The 24,675-nt window shown below is 50.0% G+C and overlaps 1 protein-coding gene across 2 annotated transcripts in view; it reads right to left on the bottom strand.

Moving 5' to 3' along the window:
- XPO1 (exportin 1) overlaps window positions 1-24,675 on the bottom strand; it is a 1,118,801-nt gene that overhangs the window by 70,717 nt on the left and 1,023,409 nt on the right. For both annotated transcript variants that reach the window (XM_069608010.1, XM_069608011.1), the window contains exons 23-24: window positions 17,322-17,481; window positions 17,142-17,238 (exon numbers count right to left, since the gene is read on the bottom strand). In XM_069608010.1, coding sequence (XP_069464111.1) covers window positions 17,142-17,238; window positions 17,322-17,481 — 257 coding nt within the window. The remainder of the gene's footprint in view (window positions 1-17,141; window positions 17,239-17,321; window positions 17,482-24,675) is intronic.

The following is a 24,675-nucleotide window of genomic DNA, read 5'->3' as shown; positions in this document are numbered from 1 at the left end:
AATTTACAGGCCGCACAGCCGCCGTCCTGGTGATCGAGGGGTAAGCAACGGTTGCACCGTTTGTGCTTATCCTTCCAGGTATATTTACCCTTGCAAAGCGGGAAAACCTAAATGGCATCCTCTCCATAGCTGAGGGTAATAGGTGTGACTACGACCTCAAAAGAGAGGGAGCGGAAGAGAAAGGCATTCTTAAAGAAAGAAAGAACACAAAGCCCCTCTATCCCTACTGTGTATGGCTGGCGAGGCCAGGCCACGTGTTCGGCAGCGCCGAAGGATCTCCTCCGCTCGTCCTTCCGTCCAAGATCTTGCTCGGCGTAGAAACGGCTCTGCGTCGAGGGAGGGATCTACGTTATTGATATTAATAACAAACGACCAACGGTCGAAGAAACTATTTGGCAATGTCTCTCGAGGAGCTCCGCATAAAGGCGACCAGTAGCTGGGCGGAAAAAAACAATCTGAGGGACCTCGACGCGTGAGGGATTGTGGGTACAATGCACGTCACTATAGGGATAGTGTTACAGACACGCCTTGTCGACGTCCCCTTTTCAACTACGAAAAACAAAATGCAATACTCCGCAGTGACCACTGGATGTCGGACCTATGCACAGCATGTGATTCTAAGCAGATTAACAAACATCAGAAATAGAGTTATCCTGACTGAACTGAGCAACGATGTTCCGAGGCCCCACGAAGCGCTGAAAAACGGAACTGAGCAACGGACGCAGCGCGTGGCTATTTATGGACAGGGTGACGTTGGCGCCGATACGGTGGCCGTCGAAGAACATCGACTCGGCGGATATCAACGCGCAGCGCCCTCTACAGAAACAATTCCAAGGCCAGCAAGCTGGAAACGTATTATCAAAGATAAGGAATACGTCGGAGGACACAATCGCTTCAAATTAAGGGTTTGTCCTTAGGCACCTTGTATTTATTATCTAGGGCCTTTGAGAAGTGGGGATCGGAATGAGCCAGGGCTTGCGCCATAACGGACAATTCCATGGGCAGTGGAACCTTTGACTGCTGAGATGGCAGTTTCCCAAAAACACCAGCCGTTTCAGGTTTATCCTTTGGAAGGATTTCTAGTGCATGAATGGATTTAGTGAGAATTTGTGTCCTCCTCTGAGTCAGAGTCCTTTGCCCCTCCACCTAAAAAATAAAAACATTTCAGAGTCCTCATTGTCCACTGGTACCGTAACTGGGTCGGGAGGGTCGACTGGTACCAATCCTTGAGGTAACAGGTGACATTTTGTCCTTGATGCATTGAGCCAACACTTCTAGGAAGGGCTCAGAAAGCATGGTTTCCAGCACAGTATAGTGATGTTGTTTGCCATTTGGGAAGGGCTAGGTAGAGTCTTCGAGTCTGATAGAAGTAGAAGAGTCAGCCCTACTAGGCGGTTGGCTAGGATTGTATATGTTGAACAGCACAGGTTTAGGCACCTGAATGTTGTTTAGAACCAATGGGGGTGCAGGTTGTGGTGGGACCAGTGCAGTTTATCCCAAATTATCCCTCAGATTGAGGAGAGAATTTAGGCAAAATGTGAGTGGTCTGAGCTCTCACAGGAGTGCTGAACAATTGTTCTGGTGTAACCATAAAAAACTTTGAAGCATCAAAGTCTTCTGAGTCAGAAATTAGAATCGAGTTATCCTTCTGACTCTCCCGTACCAAGCCCAAGACAGAAGACATGGGAGAATTCTTCCGTTTGTGTTTTCTTGGAGAATGTTACTGAAGTAGATCTCGAATGAGAGTGCATATGCCTCTTATGAGATTTCTTCAGTACGAGGAGCTTGACAGCTTAACTGTGCTAGTAGAATGTAAAACTTTTTCTTTCAGTACCCAAGTACCAGAGGTTTTTGCAAGCCGAAGTCTACCTGGCTCAGTCCGCTACAGGGGAATCTGAGTGGACTTAATCAACCCGAGAGGCATGGGCATCTTTGCACGTACCCTTGCCTGTTCGGTGTACCGAGGCAATGGAGGGTTTTCCCGGTACAGTTCTTGTCTAGAGTAAATACCACTTCTGGTACCAAGGGGCCCGTCAGGCAAGATTGTGTGCAGTACCCTTTGGGAGACTACAGCAACCTTTAACTCCCGACAGTAGGAACCCAACTTTTGGTATAAATCTGTACTATACAGGTTGCTAGTGTGGCTGAGCAGCCAGGCTCATCTCAAGAGGGGTCAATGTGAGCAGTAGGGTTTTTACACAGCTTCACAGTGACAAGTATTCAAATAAACTTCCACTCAAGGTTTCTTGATTAAACAATTATTAATTTATGTAACAGTCAGTTGAATAAGCAAGCCTTCTTCAGAAGGCAGCAATTATATATGTAACCCAAAAATACACTTACAAATAAACTCTTAGTTTCTCTAAATCAGCAAGTACCCATTTGGGACAGCACACAGATGCTTCCTACACCCTGAGGGGACAAATAACTAGGACATTGTAGACATTAATATATCACTGGTACATTTAGAGCAATACTGAGTTTGGTGTCAAAGAAGGAACAAGTTACTTACCTGTAACTGTTGTTCTCCAGCATGGGTCTGGCATGGATTCACATGCTCATGAATATTCCCCGTCGTCAGGCTGGGAATCCTCGGTAAAGAAAAAACCAGTATCAGTTTCGTTTCTGATCTGTCTTTCGTAGTAACAACCAATCACTGGTCTCTGCGTCATACTGACCACAGCCAATGACTGCCCTCTACCTAAGCACCGCCTCTGGCAGCCATCTTCAGATTTGGAAGCACGTGAAGTGGCAGTATGACCAAGTGAAGAGCCGCAGAGGGGTAGGCGGGAGGGTTCGCATGTGAATCCATGCCAGACCCATGCTGGAGAACAACAGTTACAGGTAAGTAACTTGTTCCTTCTCTAGCATGGGGTCTGGCATGGATTCACATGCTCATGAATAAAGAATACATAGCAGTACACACATGCACAACCACGGGAGGTGGCAAAGGCTCAACATTAAGCATTGCATCAAACTCAACATTAAGCATCTTACCTCCTCACCAGGCTCACCTCAGGCGAACAGGTTGCGCAGCACTGCTTGGCCGACCCTGGACTCCTCCCTGGAATCCCGATCGACGCAGTAGAACTTCGTGAAGGTGTGCGTCGACCTCCACGTAGCAGCCCTGCATATGTACAGCAGGGGCACACCAGAAAGGAACGCCGTGGTAGCTGCGATCGCTCTGGTGGAATGGGCTCTCGGGCGGCCGGGCAGCGGTCGGTTCGCCAACCGATGACAGTACATGATACAGCCGGAGAGCCACCTGGAAATGGAAGCCTTCGAGAGAGCCTTCCCCTGATTGACAGGTCCAAAGTTCACAAAGAGTTGTGACGTCTTCCGAAAACACTTCGTGCGGTCCACGTAGAACTTCAGTGCAAAGTCCTCTCGGCCGGCGACGAAGGGAAGAATACAGGCAACACCAAGGGTTCGTTGAGATGGAAGTCCGACGGTACCTTGGGCATGAAGGAGGGGTGCGACCTGAGCACTACCCTCTTGTCGTGAAAAGTCAAGTACGGGGCCTTGCAGGAAAGGGCCTGGATCTCTCCCACCCGATGGCCACAAGAAACGCTGTTTTCCACGACAGAAACTTCAACGGGGCCGAGTGCAGAGGCTCGAACGGAGGTCCCATGAGCTTGGTCAGCACCACGTTGAGCTCCCACGCCGGGGCCGGAGCCTTCACCGGCGGGAACGATCTGAACAGTCCCTTCATGAACTCTTTCACCAGACGATGAGACCACAAGGACGTCCGTCCCGTGGTTCTGGTGTATCGGGAGATCGCAGCAAGATGAATCTTGATGGACGCGTGTGCCAGTCCAGCTTTAGCCAGCGTCAGCAGGTACGGCAGAACTTGGGGAGCCGTAATCCGTAGAGGGTTAATCTTCTGTGCGTGGCACCAGACAGAGAACCTCTTCCATTTGTGCCCGTAGCATTTAAGAGTCGAGGACGCCCTGGCCTTTGCAAGAACCTCTCTGCAGTTGGCCGGTATGTCGTATCCTCCAAACTCTAGCGCTGCAGGAGCCAGGCCTGCAAGTTCAGCGATTTCGGGTCGTGGTGGAGGATGGCGCCTCCTTCCCTGGAGAGCAGATCCGCGTCCACCGGCAGCTTGATTGGCGGGGACGCTGACAAGTCCAGAAGGTCCGGGAACCATATCTGCCTCGGCCACGCAGGTGCGACGAGGATCATCCTGCACCGTGACCTCTTGAGCTGGTTGACTAGCCGGATTAGCAGTGGCAAAGGAGGGAACGCGTAGAGGAATAGGCCCTCCCAGGGGAACGAGAAAGCATCGCCCATGCTCCTCGCCTGGGGAAACCTGCTGGCGAACCTCCGGCACTTGGAGTTCGCCGCCGTCGCGAACAGGTCGATCTGGGGTGTGCCCCACCGTCAGAAGAGGCGATCCACTAGATCCTGCCGTAGTTCCCACTCATGGCACGAGCGCAGCTCCCTGCTGAGTGAGTCGGCGATGGTGTTTTTTATCCCTGCCAGATGAAACGGCACCAGAAACATCCCTTGGGCGACTGCCCAATGCCACAGGTCCTGCGCCTCCTTGGACAGTGCTGGGGACCTGGTTCCGCCCTGTTTTCTGATGTAAAACATGGTGGTGGTGTTGTCGGTGAAGATCCTCACCACCTTGCCCTTGAGGGACGGAAGGAAGGACCCGAGGGCCCAAAACACTGCACGGAGCTCCAGGACGTTGATATGTAAGGATTTCTCCGTCGGGAGCCAAAGGCCCCTTGCGTGCAGATTTTCGGTGTGCGCTCCCCACCCTTCCAGGGAAGCATCCGTGGTCACTGTCTCCTGGTGGGCTGGGGTCTGGAAGTCCATGCCCGCCGTCAGATGAGCGCGGGTGCCCCACCACCGGATCGCTCGTCGGAAACTCTCGTCGAGTGTGATCCTTTCCTCGAAGTTGCCCGTCGTTTGGATCCAGCGCGCGTCCAGGAACTCCTGCAACGGGCGCATCCGGAGCCTGCACATGGGAATGAGGTAGATGCAGGAAGACATCATTCCGAGGAGGGACTTGATGGACCTCACCTTGGCCGCGTCGGCCACCAACATGCGCTGCACCTTGCCCAGGATGGTCCTGGTCCTCTCCTCCGATGGGGAGGCCCGAAGGGACACTGTGTTGAGCCTCGCTCCCAGAAACAGAGTGTCTTGCGCGGGTACCAGGTGGGATTTGGCGTAGTTCACGGAGAATCCCAGGTCTGTGAGAAGTTGGACGGTCCTTGCCGTGTGGACCATGGCGAGCTCCCTTGTCTTGGCTCGGATGAGCCAGTCGTCCAGGTAGGGGTAGACGTGGATCCCTTCGCGGCGCAGCTGAGCCGCCACCGGTGCGAGGCACTTGGTGAACACCCTGGGTGCCGACCGTAGACCGAAGGGGAGGGCTTTGAACTGGTAATGCCGCCCTTGGACCACAAACCTGAGGAATTTTCGGTGCCCCTTCAAGATGGGAATATGGAAGTAGGCATCCTCCAAATCCAACGACGACAGGAAGTCTCCTTCCTCCAGCTGACCCAGGACGTGCTGGAGGGTGACCATCCGGAACTTTTGCGCCTTGATGAACTTGTTCAGACGTCGCAGGTCCAGGATGGGGCGCCATCCCCCCGTCTTCTTCACGAGGAAGTATCTCGAGTAGACTCCGGAGCCCCGAAGCCTCTTTGGGACGAGTTCGATGGCGCCCTTCTTGAGCATCGCCTTCACCTCCAGGAGAAGTTGAGGGACGTGAAGTTCTTTCCTGGCCACGGGGGGGACGCGCGGACACTTTCTTTGAAACTCGAGCGCGTGGCCCCGGGCCAAGGCGTCCAGCACCCAACGGTCGGTGGAGATGGACTCCCACACGCTGACGAAGCTCGCCAGCCGGCCTCCCACCGGGGTGCTTCGGTGGGGGACCGACCCCCCGGCCGGTTCAATCCTGCTTCGACGAGGCTTTAGAGCCTTGTCCTTGGCGACGACGGCGGGGTCCGCCAGGCTTGCCTCGTCCTCTGTAGGCCTCCTGAGATGACGAGCGGGCCGCTTGACGGTAGGAGGAGAAACCGCCGCCGGAACCTTTGGAGGCGCCCTTGCCTCCGCTGCTCCGAAAGGGCATCCGTCGTTGTTGCAGAACTCCAAGGGCCCGGGCTGTCTCGGTGTCCGCTTTAATGGCCTGAAGGGAATCGTCCACCGTTTTCCCAAACAGGTTGTTCCCATCGAAGGGCATGTCTAGGACTCTGGTCTGAACGTCTTGACGGAAGTCCGTAGCCTTGAGCCATCCACGCCGCCTAAGGCAAACGCCGTTGCCCAACTGGCGGAACCCAGTGTCGGCGATGTCCGTCGCAACGGTAATGGCGTGGTCCGAAGCCACCTCACCTTCCTGCAGGATCTCCAGGGCCTCTGCCCTCTTGTCGTCCGGCAAGAAGTCCAGCAGGGGAGCCAGTTTGTACCAGAGCTCCCTGTCGTATCGGGCCACGATAGCCAAGGCGTTGGCAGCTTTAATCGTCGTCGATGCAGACGAGATGACTCTGCGTCCCATAGCGTCCAATTTCTTTCCCTCGCCGTCCGGTGGGGAAGTCGGTGTGGAGGCCGCACCCCCCCGCTTTTTTCCTGGCCGCCGCGGAGACGACGGAGTCCGGGGTAGGCTGCGCCCGGAGGCACAGGGGGGCCGTGTCCGGGACCCGGTACTTTTTCTCGTACCGGTCTCTTCTAGCTGGCGTCGTGGACGGGTTCTTGAGGAGGGTGAGGCCCTCATCCCAAATGTCGTCCAATAGAGGCACCGCGAGGACAGTCTTCCTCTTGGCCTCGCGCCGCTGATAAAGGAAACCTTCCTTCTTCTCCTCAGGGCAGAGTTGGAAAAGCTTGGATGCCCTGGCGATCATCGAGTGGAACGATCCAATCTCGTCGGGCGGAGAAGCACTGGTGGGAGGCGACGACGGTACATCCTCGTCGTATACCTCGTCGTCCGTACCCGTCGCTGCCGTGTCAGTCCCCGTATCATCCCCTCGGGTGGACGGGGAGGAGGGCTGGAAGGGGCGCGACGGCTGAAAAGGAGGTGGAGGTTGGATCCTTCTTTTCTTGGTAGGGGGAACACCAGAAGGTCCCGGTTCTGGGTCCCCCGACGGGAGAGGTTCCGTCGGCAACGGTAGTCTCCTCCTTATCTCAGAGCATAAGGACTGTATAGCCAACAAAATGGCCGCCGAGTTGTCTCGCGGCGCTGGCAGAGGGGAATCCGACGGGCGATCAGGGGCCCAGTAGGTACCCTCGACGATCTCGTCGTCACCTGCGTCGGGATCCATCCCGACGGGCCGGTCTTCTTCCACGCCGAGGCCTAAGACCTCGACCAGCTCCTCCTCCGAGGTTGAGGCCGAATCTACGAGGACGCCCTGCCCCCCCTTTTTCTTCCCCACGGGGGATTTCACGGGGGTCCTATCGATGGGCACAAAAGAGGACTCCCTCCGAGGTGGCAGGGAGACTCTGAGCCCCAAGGTCGCCACCACTGGTGTAGCCTCCACAGGCTGAGCCAGGGCCGCTGCGACAGTTTCGATAGAGGGCTTGGCCGGATGGATTAAGGCCTTCACCACCTTAGGTGCGCTCACCGCCTTATCCTTGAGGGGGGGACACTGCCTCGCTCCCCCTCCGCCTTAGAGCTCGACCGGGGCCTCTCCAGGAGCTTCGCCGGGTGCTCGGCCTTCCTCTTACCCGACCCAGAGCGTTGGCTCGTGGTAGATGGTGCCGGGGAGGGTGCGCCCTGCCTGGCGCCCGTAGAGCCCGACCGTTCGGCGCTCCCGGTGCCAGCGGACTCGCGGTGCTTGGCCTTATGTTGGACCCCCGTCGCCGGGGCGTCCTCAAAGGTCTTAGAAGACCGCTCGGATTTCTTCCTCTTCTTCTCGCCGGACGGGCTCTTCCCTTCTAGCCAGTTGGCGAGACGTTGATGGCGGTCCTTCATGGTCCGCTCCGACATGTTGCCGCAAAACGCACAGTTCTTCTCCACGTGAGTCTTGTCCTCATGTAGGCAGTAAAGACAAAAAGAGTGTTCGTCCTCCTTGAAGACGTTCTGCAGCTGGCATCCAGGGCAGACCCTGAACAGCTTTCCGGGCGTCGAGCTTCCCTTCTCCTGGGCCATGGCCGGGCCTGAGAAACTTCTGGAGTCCTCCAAAGCGTAGCTCGACGAAATCTTCACCCTTGAGGGGCGCAGACGAATCCGAAACGGGTCCCCGTTGATCGGATGGAGAGTCGGTGGAGCTTGAGGCTCTTTTGACTAGCACGAGGATCCCAACACATGAATGTGCGGTAGAAATCTGAAGATGGCTGCGGTCAGTATGACGCAGAGACCAGTGATTGGTTGTTACTACGAAAGACAGATCAGAAACGAAACTGATACTGGTTTTTTCTTTACCGAGGATTCCCAGCCTGACGACGGGGAATATTCATGAGCATGTGAATCCATGCCAGACCCCATGCTGGAGAAAAGGGTTTAAGAATAAAGCAAAGATCAAACAATTATTCTGAAGCAGGTAAGCACTTTTTGAACCCCCCAATGCAAATTAAGTTAACCCTTTCATGGAGGAAAGGTAAAGCACAAAGTCAGAGGGAAGAAGAGTCTTTCAGGGTGCCAGGCCAGCCAATGTTAATTGAGCACAAGTCTAGGTGAGCTGAAGCACTTCTTGCAGTTAAGTCTTGCACAATATTTAGAAGTAGAATCAATGTAGGGCCACAAGCTGGGAGGCTTGTAAGGGACAAAGCTGCAAGCAACTTTGCAAAAGCAACCAAGACAAGTCTCAACTGAGAACAAGGCTACGCTAAGCAAGTCCCCTTAGTTTCACAGTACCTTTGGTTAGAAGAAATGGTTCCAGCTGGCTTCTGTTCCTGTGTAGCTCTGCAGATCCTGTTGTTCCTGGGCCTCACTCGTGGGGACATGAGGGAGGTTGTCTGGGCAAACTTCAATTCAGCAGTACTTCACGGTTTCAGCTCCTCGAGTATATAGCAAATAGCACCACTGCGGTCTCTCAGGATACCACTCTAGACTTTCCTTGCATCTGGGGGCCAGCACTCTGTTGAGGTGGCTCAGGCTTGGTCAGTCCTGCTTCAAGGGAGTCCGAAGGATCTTCCTGAGGCTCGGGTCCGAACTTTAAGACACTCACTCTATTCTGGTGTTCCTCTCCCTGGCACTTCACTTCCTGCAGCAGCAATGGAAGTACAGCCAGCTCCGTGAGGATTTCCAGATAAGCTTGTCTGGGGTCAATTGGTCCCACCAACCCAAGTTGAAGGTCTTCTCTTGTCGAGGCGAATTCGGAGCTTCAGCACAGCAGCAGGGCTTCACCGGCAAACCAACGGTCCAGGAGTTGCAGCAGGCGTCTCCTTCCAAGTTCTTCTACGGATTCCTTCGTCCAGTGGTCAACTCTGCCTTCCAAGCCAAAAAGCCTCACCTTTTATGCAGGTTTCTCTCATTTGTTCCAGTCTAGCTGTCATTCACACAGCAGGGTGTCTTGTCCTCCAACGACAGCCAGCCGGCCAAGCACCTTTGGGTGCACTAACAGGATTAAGCACATGGAGTTTCGGGCACCTCCCTCACTTCCTGCCAGACACGCTGGAGCACGAGGCGGGCTTCACCAGTGAATACCGTGAAAGACAAAATGAACAAAGTGACCAAACCTGGTTTGGCGTGCAGAGTAAATCTCAAGAAGGACCTTTCCAACAAGTAATGGTGAAAAAACAAGACCGGGGCCATTTGCTAAGACAGGCACCCATGGGCGCCTTTCTGCCGGTGCAATTGCAGCCCGTGGGTAAAAACACACAATGGTAGTAAAAAGTAAACCACTGCCACCACCCGTTAATTGTAGAAAGGGTAGCATAAAATGTTACATGAGAAACTAGACAAGATACTAATTAAGGTAGTGTGTGCTGGGTCTAGAAAGTTGCAAAATGTAAGTAAAGTCAATTTGACTTCACTGCTCTTGGAAACAGTAGTTTCACCAAGAGAAGGTATTTAAACCTTTGGGAAATCTAAGACTTCCCTGTGTCACTACACTGAAGGTGCTGTGTGACAATGCAAAGATGATGCCTATGGAGTTTGTCAGACTCCAAAGTCAAAAGAAACAGAAAATTGTTAGGGAGAATTCTCAAAAATATGCTAATTCCCTTCACCTTAGAGACCCCCAGCAACTTTGCTGGATTATGAGGACTTCATTTTTTTTTTTTTACCTGTAGAGAGTCCCCGCCCCCCCCCCCCCCCCCCCCCCGACACCACACTCATCTATTTTGATACGCATTTTACCTTTTTGTTTTCTTTGGTTACGGAGTCTAACAAACTCCATAAGCATCATCTTTTCAGTTGCGTCACACAGCACCCAGAGTGCAGTGACACAGGGAAGCCTTTCAGGCTTTCCCAAGGTTTAAATGCCTTCTCTGGGATAAACTACTGTTTCCCAGTGTAAGTTAAGTGAAATTGACTTTACTAGCCTTTTAAATTCCTAGACCCAGCACACCCCATTTTATAATAGTGCGCTGGCAGGGTTACTTAGTATCCCCATGTCTAGATACCCATGTAGCATTCAAATGCTACCCTTTCCTCTCAGAATGGCTGGTGACGGTGGTTTTACAACAAACTACTATGATTTTTCCCGAACTATTCGTAGCTCCGGTAACGTTAAGATGGCACCGAAGCCTCCTTTGTTAAAACAGGTCCCGGTCTTTTTTCGCCATCTCTTTGTGGAAAGGTCCTTGGAGTTTTTTTCTGCGCGCCAGACCAAGTTTGGACTCTTTGTTCATTCACCGCGAGCTTCAGGAGTGAAACCCGCTTCTGACACCAGAGTGTCTGGGGTAGGCAGGAAGTGTGAGAGGTGCCCAAAACTCGCCGTGCCTAGTCTCCTAGGAGACCCAAATGCACTCTGTGATGATTGGCTGACTGTCTGGCAAGGACAGCCACCCTGCTGGGTGAGTGGCAGCTAGGCTGGAATGAATGGGAGAGAACTGAATAAAAGACAAGTCTTTTGGCTTGCAAGGCAGAGTCCACCAGTGGAACCAAGGAACTGAAGAGCATGAAGAGGACAGCTGTTGCAACTCCGGGGCCGTTGGTTTGCCTGGTGAAGCCCTGCTGCAGGTCCGAATCACCAAGTTCACATCGACGGAGAAGCCCTGCAAGGACAAATTCTCTCTTTGAGTTGATAGGACCAATCAACTCCCAAGTAAGCCACCTGGACATCCATCTTGGAGCTGGTTGCATTTCTTCAGAGTGCTGCAGGAAACCGTAGAGCCAGGGAGAGGGGAACCAGATTGTGTGCGTCACTTGTAAGCTGGCCTAAAGCGTTTGGAAGATCCTCTGGACTCACACGATGTTGAGCCGAACAAGCCCGACCGCCCCCCTCCCCCTCAGCAGAGTGTGGGACATCAGAAGCAAGGACAGTCCACCTTGACAGCCAGGACCAGCGTTGTTACCAGTGCGGTAGCTGAAACGTGAAACAGCCACTGAAATTGAGGTTTGCCAGTTGTGAGCTTTTGGCCAGTCCAGTGCAGGAGTCCCGACATCCACCCTCTTGTCCCCACGACTGAGGCCCAGGAAAAGCCAGACCTGCAGGAACTGCCAGGAACAGAAGTGCTCAGCTGCATCTTTTTCTTTATTGATAGGTACTGTAAAACAAGAGACAGAACGTACCTCCCATGGTGAAAGTCCTTGAAACTTTTGCAACTCACAGGCCTTATCAGCTTGTGACCCAACATATGATTCTTTTATAAACTACTTCCAAGAACTTGTGCAGAGACTGTTCCGTTTACTTACCAGAACTGCTCCACCTATCCAAGACTTTAGCCCATTGACTTTGGCCTAGCCTACTGAATTGACTCTTCTGGTGATCTCAAAATATTTGCACTGTCTAATAATAATTGTAATGTTTTATGTTCTGATAACCTTTGCCTTTTACTCCTCTTGAAAAGTATTCTGAATGCCAACAGTAAGATATTAATGTCCCCAGCATCCTTGTTACTAAAGTTACCTATAGGTGTAGGTTGTGTCTGTGGGCCATCCCCAAAAGGGTCGTCTCGGACTCAGAAACTTAAGAGTGTAGAGTATTGAAGTATATTTTTGTGTTACTATACGAGTGCGTCCTAATGAGTGTTTTATAACTGACTGATAAATTCATAAGTATTGATCCAAGAAACCTTGAGTGTAAGAGTTTATTTGAACACCTGTGATTGTAGACCTCTATGTAGCATCATTACTGCTCACATTCCCCTCTTGAGATGAGCCTGGCTGCTCAACAAGCTACCAAAACTGTGTAGTACAGACTTATAACATAACAAAGTTTGGTTTGCTTACACCTGTAGTCATAGTTGTGTGTAGTGTTACCAGAGGGTACTGCATACAAACTTTGCCTAACAAAAATTACATGAGAGCGGGAAAAAGGTCCCACTCTCTCCAGGTTAGAAATTAAAATCCCTAAAGTCCAGCAAAAGTGCTGGGGGTCTTTGAGGTAGAAGGGAATTAACACATTTCTGAGAATTCTCCCAAACAGGGTATTTTGCTACCCTTTCCCGACTGTAGGCATTAACACTTTCCCACCTGGAGGTACTAGTGCTTTGCCACTCAGAGGTGCTTTCAGGTGGATAGGCCAGGAGTTTTCCCCTGAACGGTCGAAGACTCGGGACTGAGGATGCAGTCTTCTCTTGGGTGCCGAAACTATTCCCTCACCGGAAGATAGAGTCCCCCCTCTTACCAATATCAGCCTCCGTCCTGTTCAGAACAAAGTCTTCGGTACCGGTCCAAGCTCGGACATTGAGAGACTAGTCCGCAGAGACCTTAGTTGAATTCCACAGCAAAAGATGCAGGTACTCAATGGGTGATTCATATGCAGACAGCAGACTCTGGCATGGTGGGGATCGGCCACAGAAAAATGCTTCCGGCAACAGATGCACTGCTTGAAACCTGTTGTATACGGCATGTATAGAGGGATGCACCACAAATTGAAAAAATAAAGAACCAATCACTAGCAAAAAGGGATGGACAGCAAAAGGAAAGCCCCAAAAAAGGGAGTCACAGTGCAGCAAAAAATAAATAAATAAATTTAAAAAAAATCAGACCCGCCCCATAGGTGAAAAAACAGGACTGGGTGTGGACCGTAGGTGACGTGAGCGTAAGGTGTGGGCCCGGCACACAGAGGGACGCACGTGTAAGGTAGGCCCTTCCAAAGTTCTTAAAGTGACTGCTTTCTTTTTAGACTTGAACGTGGAGATAAAAGACAACCAAATAAACACCAAGGTAGATAACAAAACCACAGCTAGAAATTATATTTTGAAATATAGGAGCTACCATCCATCCAGCTTGAGAAACAATTTACCCTTTGGACAATTCCTGAGATACCGCAGGAACTGCTCAACTATGCAGGCATATGAACAACAATCAAACCAACTTTACTGCACGTTGCGGGATCGTGGCTATCCCAGACGCACGATAAAGAGAGCTAAAAAAAGAGCAAAAAATATTCTGCAAGATACTACTTTGGAACAACATACCAGAAAGATAGATCAAGAAGAGAAGATTACTGTGATCTTCAGCTTCTCACCCTTAACTAACAAAATTAAAAAATAAGTGATCAAACTATGGCCACTCTTGAATGTGGGAGAATCAAATCTTGGGAAACCTAGATTTGCAATCAAGCGAGGGAAGACCCTTTGAGACTCGCTTAGTCACACCTACAAAGAACCAAGGGAACCCATTGCAAATACCTTATGGAGTCAGGCAAAACCCACAGGACATGCGCCATGTAGCACCTGCAGTGCATGCGCAGGAACTACTAGAAATACATCTATCGACATTGGTTGGCACTACCCATGGCTGCAGAAAAGTTTCACAAATTATAACAGTAAGAACGTTATTTACCTAATCACCTGCCCCTGCAACAAGCAATACGTGGGTATGACCACCCGGTCTATTAAAACCAGACTGGCTGAACATCGGTCATGTATCCGCACCAAAAAACGAACTGCCCCCATGGTAACTCACTTTGTTCGACATCAGCATGGAGCGACGGATTTCAAATGGACAGTCATTGAAAAAGTCAATGTCCCTAAACGAGGCGGAAACATTCATGACTTACTCTTCAAAAGAGAACAATTATGGATCTTTCGTCTAAAGACAGACAAGTCCGGCTTCAATGAACAAACTAGCTGGCAGACTCTGGCTATTTTATGAGAAGAAACCACCCCAACTGTATTTGACCTTGTGTATAATTGTCTGTAAACAATGTGATACCACTGAATGTACCTGGGTTACTGCCACCTGCAATTATGTGTCCTGTATGCACTCAGTGCCCTTCAGCCTTCGGATCTATAAAATTAACACTGATGCCCCCTATATGTCAGGACCTGCATAGTTATAGCTTTCAATACACTATGACAAATGTGCGTTAGGACTCAAAACACATAATCCACCAGCATGTATGAGGGCTTCTCAGTATTTATTTACTCTCATATAACCCTCTGTACCCCGGGTTGTGATGTTTTGTCTCTCTCATTATGAGTTTTACGTTGTGCTCTAACAATGGCAATAATACTTTCTTTGCATGAAGGATGTCGACTCACACACACTGCTACCATTCCGGAGTAACATTTTCAGATATTATAACCATACAGTATATGGTCATAACAGGTAATGTCGAGTTACGTGCGGACCTCTCACGTCTTATTTATTGATTTAGACGTGCTTGTATACTCATACAAGATGGCGTGTCCCAGGAACTAGTCCCTCTTGTGTCCCTGGCCGTTTTTTGGCGTTGTGGACGCTTAGTCAATACATCATTCAGACGCGGCTGGACTCGTGTACAGCCACGAAAAATAACCGCACACGGACCGGCATCATCCTCGGTGAACCGTCCCTCCCCGACCTGAAAGTTTAAAGCGGAGAAGGTAAGCCCATTTTGCGTGAATCATTAGGAAAAGCTAATTCAATTAGACGTGCAGGCACAGACTTCAAGCCTTGCATCTCTGTCCTTTTCCCTTTCGTTTACCATGGGCTCTGGAGTGTAGCAGGTCGATTAGTGGACCTTCCTCTCCCAGTTTCTCCCTCCTTTTGCCTGCACACCCCGTTGGTAACTTTACCTCAGGGTTTTCTGGCAATACATGATGAGGGATAAGTTATAATCTCTACATTGAATGGCAATCTTCTAGCATAGACATTTTAAGCATTCTCGAGACATGGCACATATTTTTGGAGCCCTTTGAATGAAAATTTGCCGGGGGTTATTTGGATATGACCCTCTTAATTAAGCACTAATTTTTAACTACTTGTGATAAATTATGTTACTGCCCGCCCTCGCTGGTTAAAACACTACCCCCCCCCACTTTGTTTTCCAGATTCCAGAGCATGACAAATGTTTCATGCTTCTTTGGGAAGTACTAAATTCATTCTTTCCAACCACACGGATACTCGTGGGGACCCCTCTAACTAGGTAAGATCTAGGTTGAATTTACAACATGATAGCACTGATGTAATATACAATCGTGACACTGCTCAAAGATCATTATGGTGCCATTCACTATCCTTTCTTGTCCCCCTTCCCCTCTTGTTCCCCTCCCCCTCATCTGCAGGTGGGATCCCCCGGCACTATCCAACCAGCTACCTAGACATTGACACATTAACCTTTATGTGTCTGTCCAGCCCTGATGAATGTGGCCCCTGTGCCACTGAAACCGGTAGGCTTCAAATATCAGGAAGAGTCTCAGACGAGTAGATAATGAACTCAAAACTCATCTGGGCCTCCTGATTTAGGACTCCCCACAAAAAAGATGGGAATCATCTAAAAACTTCCAAACTGGATTCTGAAAATTAAGGAAAATTATGAGAAAGATCAGAACAGAAGAGAAACACAGGAGATTTGAAACACTTTTTAACCAACTTTATTTTCATTTTGTACATCTTTTAAATGGGAGGCAACAGTGAACCTTTGGTTACAGCAGTATTACAACCATTATCTATGAAAACAAAGTATTTAACCTACTTGAACTTTGGCATCGAGACGGTTATTGTCTTTCAACTCCACCCATCCCCCCCCCCCTCGAGTATCCCCACCCCTTACCCTTAGAAACACTATCCCTTTTTTAAAAAAACAAAGGAATATCAGTACACAATAGAAATATATCTATCTGTACCTCCTTTTTATACCCTGTGGATAGAGAAACCGAATAAAATCATTTTTATATCTATGAAGCAGTCTTTTTAAAGTAATTCCAAGTACCTCTCTAGAGGGTGAACTAAAAATAAAAAAAATTAAACATTTTGTGAAAATATCCCTACAGAATCGATCAACCTGAGTCTTCTATTGTGTGAATGCTTTCTTTTTCAGCCAGCTTTCCCGGACCGCCTGCAGATGCAGGCGTTCCCAACCAGTTGGGAAGGAGCGAGAGACACGATGACAGAAATATCGTCACAGTGGCACACATCAGATCTAGCATTTATCAGAATGCCCTGCGCTAGACGGTAATAGAAATAGCTTTGCGTCTATTAGGTGCGTGGTCCATACCATTGCAAGCAAAGGAAACTGAAGTCTAGGGAGCCAGTTAAAAAGGCAAGAGGGAGACAGATAGTCTACTGTGTAAGAAATATTGCTGATTCTAGGCTGGCTTTTCCAAGTCTTATCCCAGGTAGACATTTTTGAAAAACCCTTGTAACAGTTTACTTGATTTGGACGTAATTATATGGTTTAGCGGTAATTCAATTATAAAAAAAAATATATATACTGTTCCGACGTCATGTCTGGCATGGGGCCACTCTGCACCCCCTGGTGGCAGAAAGGTTTCTGAAGAGCAGCTGCATTGCAAAAACAATATCATATGAGGACTCCATTAAAAGTAGTGGTCACTCGCTGAAGCAATTCACAAAGTGTGCAATAACAGACCAAGGTAAACGTGTATGTGGTTCCATTGAGAGCCAGGACTTCAAAGCAAAGACTTCACTGCTTTGTATGCCAGGGGATCCCAAAATCAGGCCTCTTATTTAACAGTCATGAGCTGGAAGTGGGAGGGGCTTAGTGAAGGCACGCAAGTTAGAACCCTGAGGCATCATTCGGTTTCGAGTGGACTACTATGGATCTTACTACAACCCATCACATCTGACTTATGCAGGACTGCTCAGATTTTTTACTGTTGTCCAGATATTTTCGCAAATACATTGGAGCAATTCTTACCTTAATTTGTACTAGAAAATCCCTTAAGTGTTCCTTGAAAGCGGGGATATCTTGATTTAAACTGAAGAGTCCAGTTACAAACAGCTTAACCTGTGCACTAAACAAAACAAAAAACAAACACTTCAGACAACATTCCGTGATCATTAAATTATATCTCAACCATAGCTATTACATACTTACTCTTGCAGGTGTGGAAATGCCGATTTAAGAAGATTTGCAACATACTCTTGAACAAAAAGTTGATTATTAAGTGGATTTCCAGGATTTAAGGGTGCATTTATCTTTCCTTCCTCCACCAAATTAAACATGTAAGCAAGAATGGAAGCATGCATCGTCAAACCTGCAAAAGCAAGGATTTGCATGTTAATTGGAAAAGTCAGTTTGGAATACTGACAAATTAGAGTCAAAGTCGAATGCAACTATCACCACACTGAGAACAGGATTAAAAAGACATTTCAGAGCAGGGAATAATTGGAAGTTCTGTTATGAAAGATTTTTGTTGCCTCTCCTTCCATCGCCTTCTAAGGGGCACCCATTCTTTTTGGTTTGGAATCTTGGCTTTTTTGGGAAAGTAAACCCTTATACTTACATTTCCTAGGCCTTTTGCTCATTCTTATGGAGAAACGGATCAGTGCATATGACTATCAGTACTAAGAGAGACAGCTCTGAATTTCTTGTGATGTTACTGTTAAGATGTAGTTGTAAAATCAACCACCAGGATGGAACATTTTAGGAGGGCACCATAGTTATGATGAACAGGGTGACAGAGTTTAGCCAAAATCTAATGAAGGTAGAGAGCAGTCAAGGTTTGTTTCAGGTGACAGTGGTCTAGGGTCTCAGTGAATCCACAGTTTAATGCACAATTCAAATCAGGCAGTTAATGTATACAAATACAACTATTAAGTCTTAAAGAACATACTAATAAATAGAATTTTCAGGTAGTACCACTCAAACCCATTTACCACAAATGTATACATTCACCAGTAGGTGGAAAAACAGGAACAATGCATCAACAGTAATTAACCAGTTAAGCAATCTGATGCAGATACAATGAGTAGACAAAATACAATCCCAATACCCTTTGACTTAAGAAGTCCATTACAAAGATGTATGGGGCCTAGGCCCCAAAAATCACAGGTCCAGTACATGTTCCTCCAGGCAAGGTATGGAATAAGATACTTAGCTGTAACTGCTGTTCTCGAGCACTAGTATCTTTCATTGATCACATGCTGTATGAATATTCTCGGTCATATGGCTGAGAATCGTCGGTAACAGGAGTTTATTATATAAAAGTAAAACGGCAGTCACGTTAGTGCTCTAATAGAGGCATTTATGCCATATTCCCCCACAGCCAATCCCGAAGGCCATTTTCAGATTTTGGCATAGCGCATGTAAAATGGCAGTATGGGCCAAGAAGAGCCAAATGGGGTAGGCGGAAGGGTCGCATGTGCATCTATGAAAAATACCAATGCTGGACAACAGGAGTTACAACTAAGACATGCATTAATTCCTGTAAAAGCATTTCTGATGATTGTATCTGCTTAGATTCACAAGCTGCGCATATAGTCTCACATCTAGTGGAAATTGCGCAGTATTGCATCTTTCTTTCGAAGATCGAAAGGGGACGTTGACCTGGGCGCGTCTAACACTATCCCCAACGTGACGTGTAGTGTACCCAAAATCCATCACATGCCAAAGTTCCCCTGGTTGTATTTTTTTGGCCGAGAGGGAGCCTTATAGAGAGCATGAGCAATTACTGAAGAGAGAAGGTGTAAGATGTTCCTTGTACTCCACAAGGGGAGGAAGGGTGGGCTCATGTGAATCTAAGCAGATACAATCATCAGAAATGCGATTAAGGTGAGGAATGCATGTCTTCTGATGCTTGTGGATATGCTAAGAATCACATGCTGTGCATAGACTAGTGAGCAGTACCCAGAGATGGTGATGGGATGTGTGAAGGAACAGTAGCAAAGTGATGTCTTGGCACCGATTGTCTGACCTGAGAATCAGACCTAGAGTGTGTATCTAGGTAGTATTGTTGTGTAATGGTGTACACAGAACTCCAGGTTGTTACTTTGGAAATGGAATAACCAGGTTACTCACCGTAGTGACCACCTTACTCCTAGTCCCCTTTCCTCCATACTTAAGGGACATTCCTCCGTCCTGTGGGACAGGACCGGAGCGCTTTGTAAAAGCAACCAAACATTAAATTTGAGTCCTTCCTCTCTTTCTACGCGGGGCCTGGCAAGCAGCCGTAACCCCGCCCATCTCGGCTCCGCCCCACGCATCGCCCATCAGTCCTTTTCTATCGCCAGGTCAGAGACCATTCAGCAATAACATAGGAACCTTATTAGAGGGGACGGCGGGTGGGCGTATGGAGGAAAGGGGACTATGGACTAGGAGTAAGGTGGTCACTATGGTGAGTAACCTGGTTATACTCCTACGTCCCGTTCCCTTTCCCTCCATACTTATGGGAGATTCCCAAGCACTCCTTACAGGAATTATGGGTGGATGGAAAAAACCCTTACTGAAACAGGTTCTTCAGCACAGCCTGACCAAACTGAGCATCAGCTCTTGAACTCAGGTCTAGACAATAATGTTTACAAAAAGCCGATGGGGAGGCCCAAGTAGCTGCCTTTGCGATGGTCTCCCAAGGGACATATTTCAGAAAGGCAAATGCGGCTGCCTTGCCCCGCACCAGGTGTGCATGAATACCTTTAGGAGGCTTCAGCCCTTGAACGGTGTAAGACTCCGTAATGCAGGCCGCAATCCATCAGGAGATGGTCGCCTTAGAGGCCTGTTTACCTTGTGGATTACCAAAGGTGACTAACAGTTGAGAAGAGCTCCTAAGTTCGGAGGTTCTGTCAAGATAGAATTTAAGAGCCCTTCTAACATCCAGACAGTGTAGAACTCTTTCCGCCTCTGAAGCGGGGTTCGGGAAAAAGACCGGCAGGGAAATAGACTGGTTTAGATGGAACTCAAACCACGTTTGGCAAGAAAGTAGGGTTTGGTTTGTCCGTAGGATCACCTTATCCTTGTGAAAAGCCAAGAAGGGATGTTCCACCAACAAAGCTTGGAGCTCACTCGCGCCTTGCCGAAGTGACGGCCACCAAAAAGGACACCTTCCATGACATGTGCTTGAGGTCCACCGTGGCCATTGGTTCAAAAGGCTTATGGCACAACGCCGTCAGGACCACATTTAGATCCCATGCCGGATAAGGCGTGTCAAGCCTGCGAAATGTCTCTTAACCACTGGATTAGACAGAGTAAGAACATTGGTCCGTAGATAGGTATACGGAAATTGCTGAAAGATAAGTTCTACATGACAGAACGTGAACTCCAGACTCTGCTAAGTAGGATGCAAAGGACAACACTGTCAATCGTAGCCCGCCTTGGATCCAACTGCTTGTTTAAACACCACTGGGACCTAGTCGAAGGTTTTCTGGCTGCCTGGATAATGCACATGTTATCCGCAGACAGGCTAAGATGTTCTAAAGACCTGAGCTCAGGCACCATGCCGCCAAGCTGAGTGATTTTGGGGAGGGGTGCCACAGTTGTTCCCCCTGGTGAAGAAGATCAGGGGTCACCGGTAGCCTGATCGGCAGATACACTGACAGGTGTTGAAGTTCTGAGAACCAAAACCTGTCTGGCCACAACGGGGCTATAAGCAGAAGAGAACAGTTCACTGAGTTCTTCAATTTGCAAATCGTCCAATGAACTAGAGGCAGAGGCGGGAAGGCATAAGCCCTCATTGTGCCATGGAATTGCGAGAGCATCCCCCAGAGAGGAGGCCCCCAGTCCGTTTCTGGAGGCATACAGAGGAAGCTTCTTGTTTGCCACCGGAGCGAAGAGGTCCACTTCCGGAGTGCCCCAGCGCAGGAAAATCCATGAGGACCTCTGCCTTCAGTTCCCACTCGTAGCTGACTATAGTCCGCCGACTGAGGGCATCTGCCGTGACACTCAGCCCGGAATGTGTACTGCAAGTAGCCAGACACCATGCTGAACAGCCCACTCCCAAATCTGGATCGACAGCTCCATGAGAGGGGGAGACTTGGTGCCCCCTTGCTTTTTGATGTAAAGCATCAACACCACATTGTCCGTGCGAATCCGGACCACCTTGTTGGCTATGATCGGTCTTAACGCCTTGAGCTCTAGGAAGATAGCCAGGAGCGCCAGATTTATGTGCAGGAGTTTGTCCTAAGGCGACCAAAGATCCGAGACCTGAAGAAGATCCAACATCGCACCCCACCCCAGAAGGGAGGAGTCCGTCGTGACAGTTATCTTCGGGGCTGGGTCCTGAAACCCCACCCCCAAAGACAGGTTGCTGAGAGACCACCAGTCCAGATCCACTCATGGAAGCTGGAATCGTTATCAACTTGGAATCCGGATCCACAGCCTGAAGCCAAGAGCTCCGAAGAGCCATCCGAGTCCACCTCATCTTGAGGCGAGCAAGAGGAAGCGCCAAAACGCACAAGGCCATGAGGCCCAGAAGCCTCTGAAACCACCAGGCCGACATGCTCTACGACTGCGCAAACATCTGACACGTGGCAAACAGATCCGCCATTCTGGCCCCGGTCAGGTACACTCTGCAGTCGATTGTGTTCCAGCGAAAACCCAGGAAGATCAAGTCCTGAGAGACCATCATGGAAGATTTCCGCCAGTTCACTGACAGCCCGAGGTGGAACAGGAGCTGGAGGAGAGACTGAAGATTGCAGGCAGCTTTCAGTGCGCAAGGGCTGCGCAAGAGCCAGTCGTCCAAATACAGATATACATGGATACCCTGCAGACGAAGATAGGCCACGATCACAGACATCTTCGTAAAGACATGCAGTGCCGAACTTAGGCCAAAAGGAAGCACTCGAAACTGGAAATGCTCCTCTCCCACAGAGAAACAGATATCGCCTGTGTGGACCCCAGATCAGGATATGCATGTAGGCATCCTGAAGATCCACCACGCTGAACCAATCGCCCATCTGCAGGGAAGACCGTATCTGGCCGGGCATGATCTTGAATTTCTCTTGGGGTAGGAAAAGATTGAACTGGGAATGGTCTAGGATGGTGCACAGGCCAGCCTGGTTGGGTTTGGGCACCGTAAACAGCCGGGAGTAGAAGCCCTACCCTCGCTCCCCAAGAGGAACGGGTTCCACAGCTCTGAGGTCCTGCAGTTTCTGCACCTCGGCTTTTAGGGAGGGCGATTCCGACTGCTGGAAAGGAGGGTTGAAGGGTGGGGTAGGGGTAAGTGGAAGCTGCCCGAGCGACTGACAAGACCCACCTGTCCTCAGTGATGGTCTGTCACGCCTCCCAATGAGACGCAATGCATCTTCCCACTGAGGTCTCGTGCGAGCGAGGAAAACCCTCATTTGGCAGGCTTTTCAGTGGTGTTACCACCTGAACCTGAGGAGGAGGAGGCTGATGAGCGTGAGAAAAACCGAGTCCGTTGCTGCCTCCGGCGGTTATTACCCAAAGAAGTATCCACTCTGTGGGATTTCCGGTCTAGGTAGCCTCTGAAACCAGAGGAGGGCCGGCTTTGCGACAGCGGTCTCCGGGTCCTAAAAGGGGTTTTAACCAGGACTGACAAGGACTTAGCTGTCTGGGTGCTGTCCTTCGTTTTGGTGAGCTCCACATCCATTGTGGAATGAAAAAACTCCTTACCGTCAAACGGCAGGTCCAACACCTTGTCCTGTACCTCCTTCAAGAACTTGGTGGCATGCAACCACGCCTGTCGAGAGGTGTCAACACCCAGTATAAGGCCCCAAGCCGACGTGTCGACGTGATGAGCCGCGGCCTCAAGTAGATCCTGGGCCAAGACTCTGGCGTTAGATAAACCCGCCTTAAAGTCTTCCAGCTTCTCGACCGGAATGAACTCCTCGAACTCTGACAGACCTTTCCACATCTTCATATTCATATTCGCCCCCGCTAACACCAGTTCCACGTTAGCCTGCCGGAGCTGCAAGGCAGAGTTAGCGAAAATCTTCCTCCCAAGGGAGTCCAGAAGTTTGTCCTCTTTCCCCAGAACCTGAGTCGCCGTCGTAGAAGAGGCCACTGCAGGCCTGGACTGCAAAGTGGCCGCGGCCACCATTGTGGAGGAGGGGGGGGCGGACAAGATGACAGGGCCACCTCTTCCGAAGAAGGCAGCCTGTATCATGCGTCACTTTTCTTATTGACGAAAAGTCCAGAGTGTGCCATTTCCCAGACCCTGCGGACCTTGGCCAAAATGTCCTTCTGCAAGAACAGGCCGGTACGCTCCGAAGGAGACAAGGTGAATGCCCCCGAAAGCACACCCTCCTGCGGAGCGGGTGCCTCGGGCACTGGAACATCCAAAAGGCACATCATGTCCAGTACCCAGTCGTGAAAAGCTCTAATAGAGCAGGGCTGGTCTTCGATGTCCTGCTCTCCCTGCGCATCATCCGACAGGTCAGGGTCCTGCTGAACCGTGTCAGGCACCGCCTTCCCACTTGGGACAAAGTGGGCAAGGGCGGAAGGGTCGTGGAGGCACTGTAGGCAAGGCCGGCGCCGGCGGAACCACCAGTGGAACAGGTGGAGCAGGAGGCGCAGGCGGGCATATCGCCATAAAAAGACCCTTGAAATACTCTTTCATGGGGTCGGTACGCATGAGCGTATGAAATTTGCAGAAAAAGGCGTCCTATGGAGATGGTTTTGTAACTGCCGGAGAAGGCCTCATGAGGAGGATAATTCGAGGGACGCAGAGGAGAGGGTTGCCACACAGGCCCATCCCCAGAAGTGTCCACAAAAATCAAAGGTGCCGAACCCACAGGCAACGAGACATTGTGCAGAAGGAGCATCCGGGCGTTCCAGTCGTAAACTGGACGAAACTGATGCGCACAAGGAATTTTATGTTCACCCGCGGAACCAACCCCTACACCTGAGGCTGATGGCATAGTTGTAGTTGAAGCGCCCAAAATGGCCGCTATGGTTGTGGCGGGAACGGCCGCCATTTTGCCATCACCTGAGGGGAACTGGGGCACGTGTGGAAGTGAGGCAGGGGTCCCCGTTGGTGGGTCAGGGGTCTTAATTTTAGACTTTACATAAGGAACCTTGGTCGAGCCGGTACTATGAGGCCTGGAATGCTTCTGCGACATACCAATAGCCAAACTATCCTTCACAGAAAGGACCTCGGCACTGCCGTTAAAGGCGGAACTTTCACTCCTTGCCCCCTCAACAGTTCTGGCGTCGCCACAAGAGCGGGAATGGTGAGGAACAACTTTCACCGATAAGGCCTTTGCAGGCCTCTTAGAAATGTTGGTCACTTTAGCCTCTGTACGAGGGACCTCGGACCCAGGTCCGGTAACAGCCTTACTAGCGTGGGCCTCGAACATCCGTTCGGTAACACCAAGCCCAGCCGAGGCCTCGGGGCGCACCCCAGTACTTTTCAGGGAAGCTGATAACGAGGCCTCAGAGTGAGCTCCGGTACCCCACGACTCAGTAGAACAGGGTCTACAGGCAGCCCCCACAGGAGGGGCCTCGGAGCGTGCTCCGTTATCCACAGGCCCCTTACGGAGACCCTCTGAGTAAA

This window comes from Ambystoma mexicanum, chromosome 4q, assembly GCF_040938575.1.
Source record: "Ambystoma mexicanum isolate Mex_15411 chromosome 4q, UKY_AmexF1_1, whole genome shotgun sequence".
NCBI lineage: Eukaryota > Metazoa > Chordata > Amphibia > Caudata > Ambystomatidae > Ambystoma > Ambystoma mexicanum.
The sequence above is the reverse complement of the archived record's forward strand: the minus strand, read 5'-3'. Positions and strand labels throughout refer to the sequence as shown.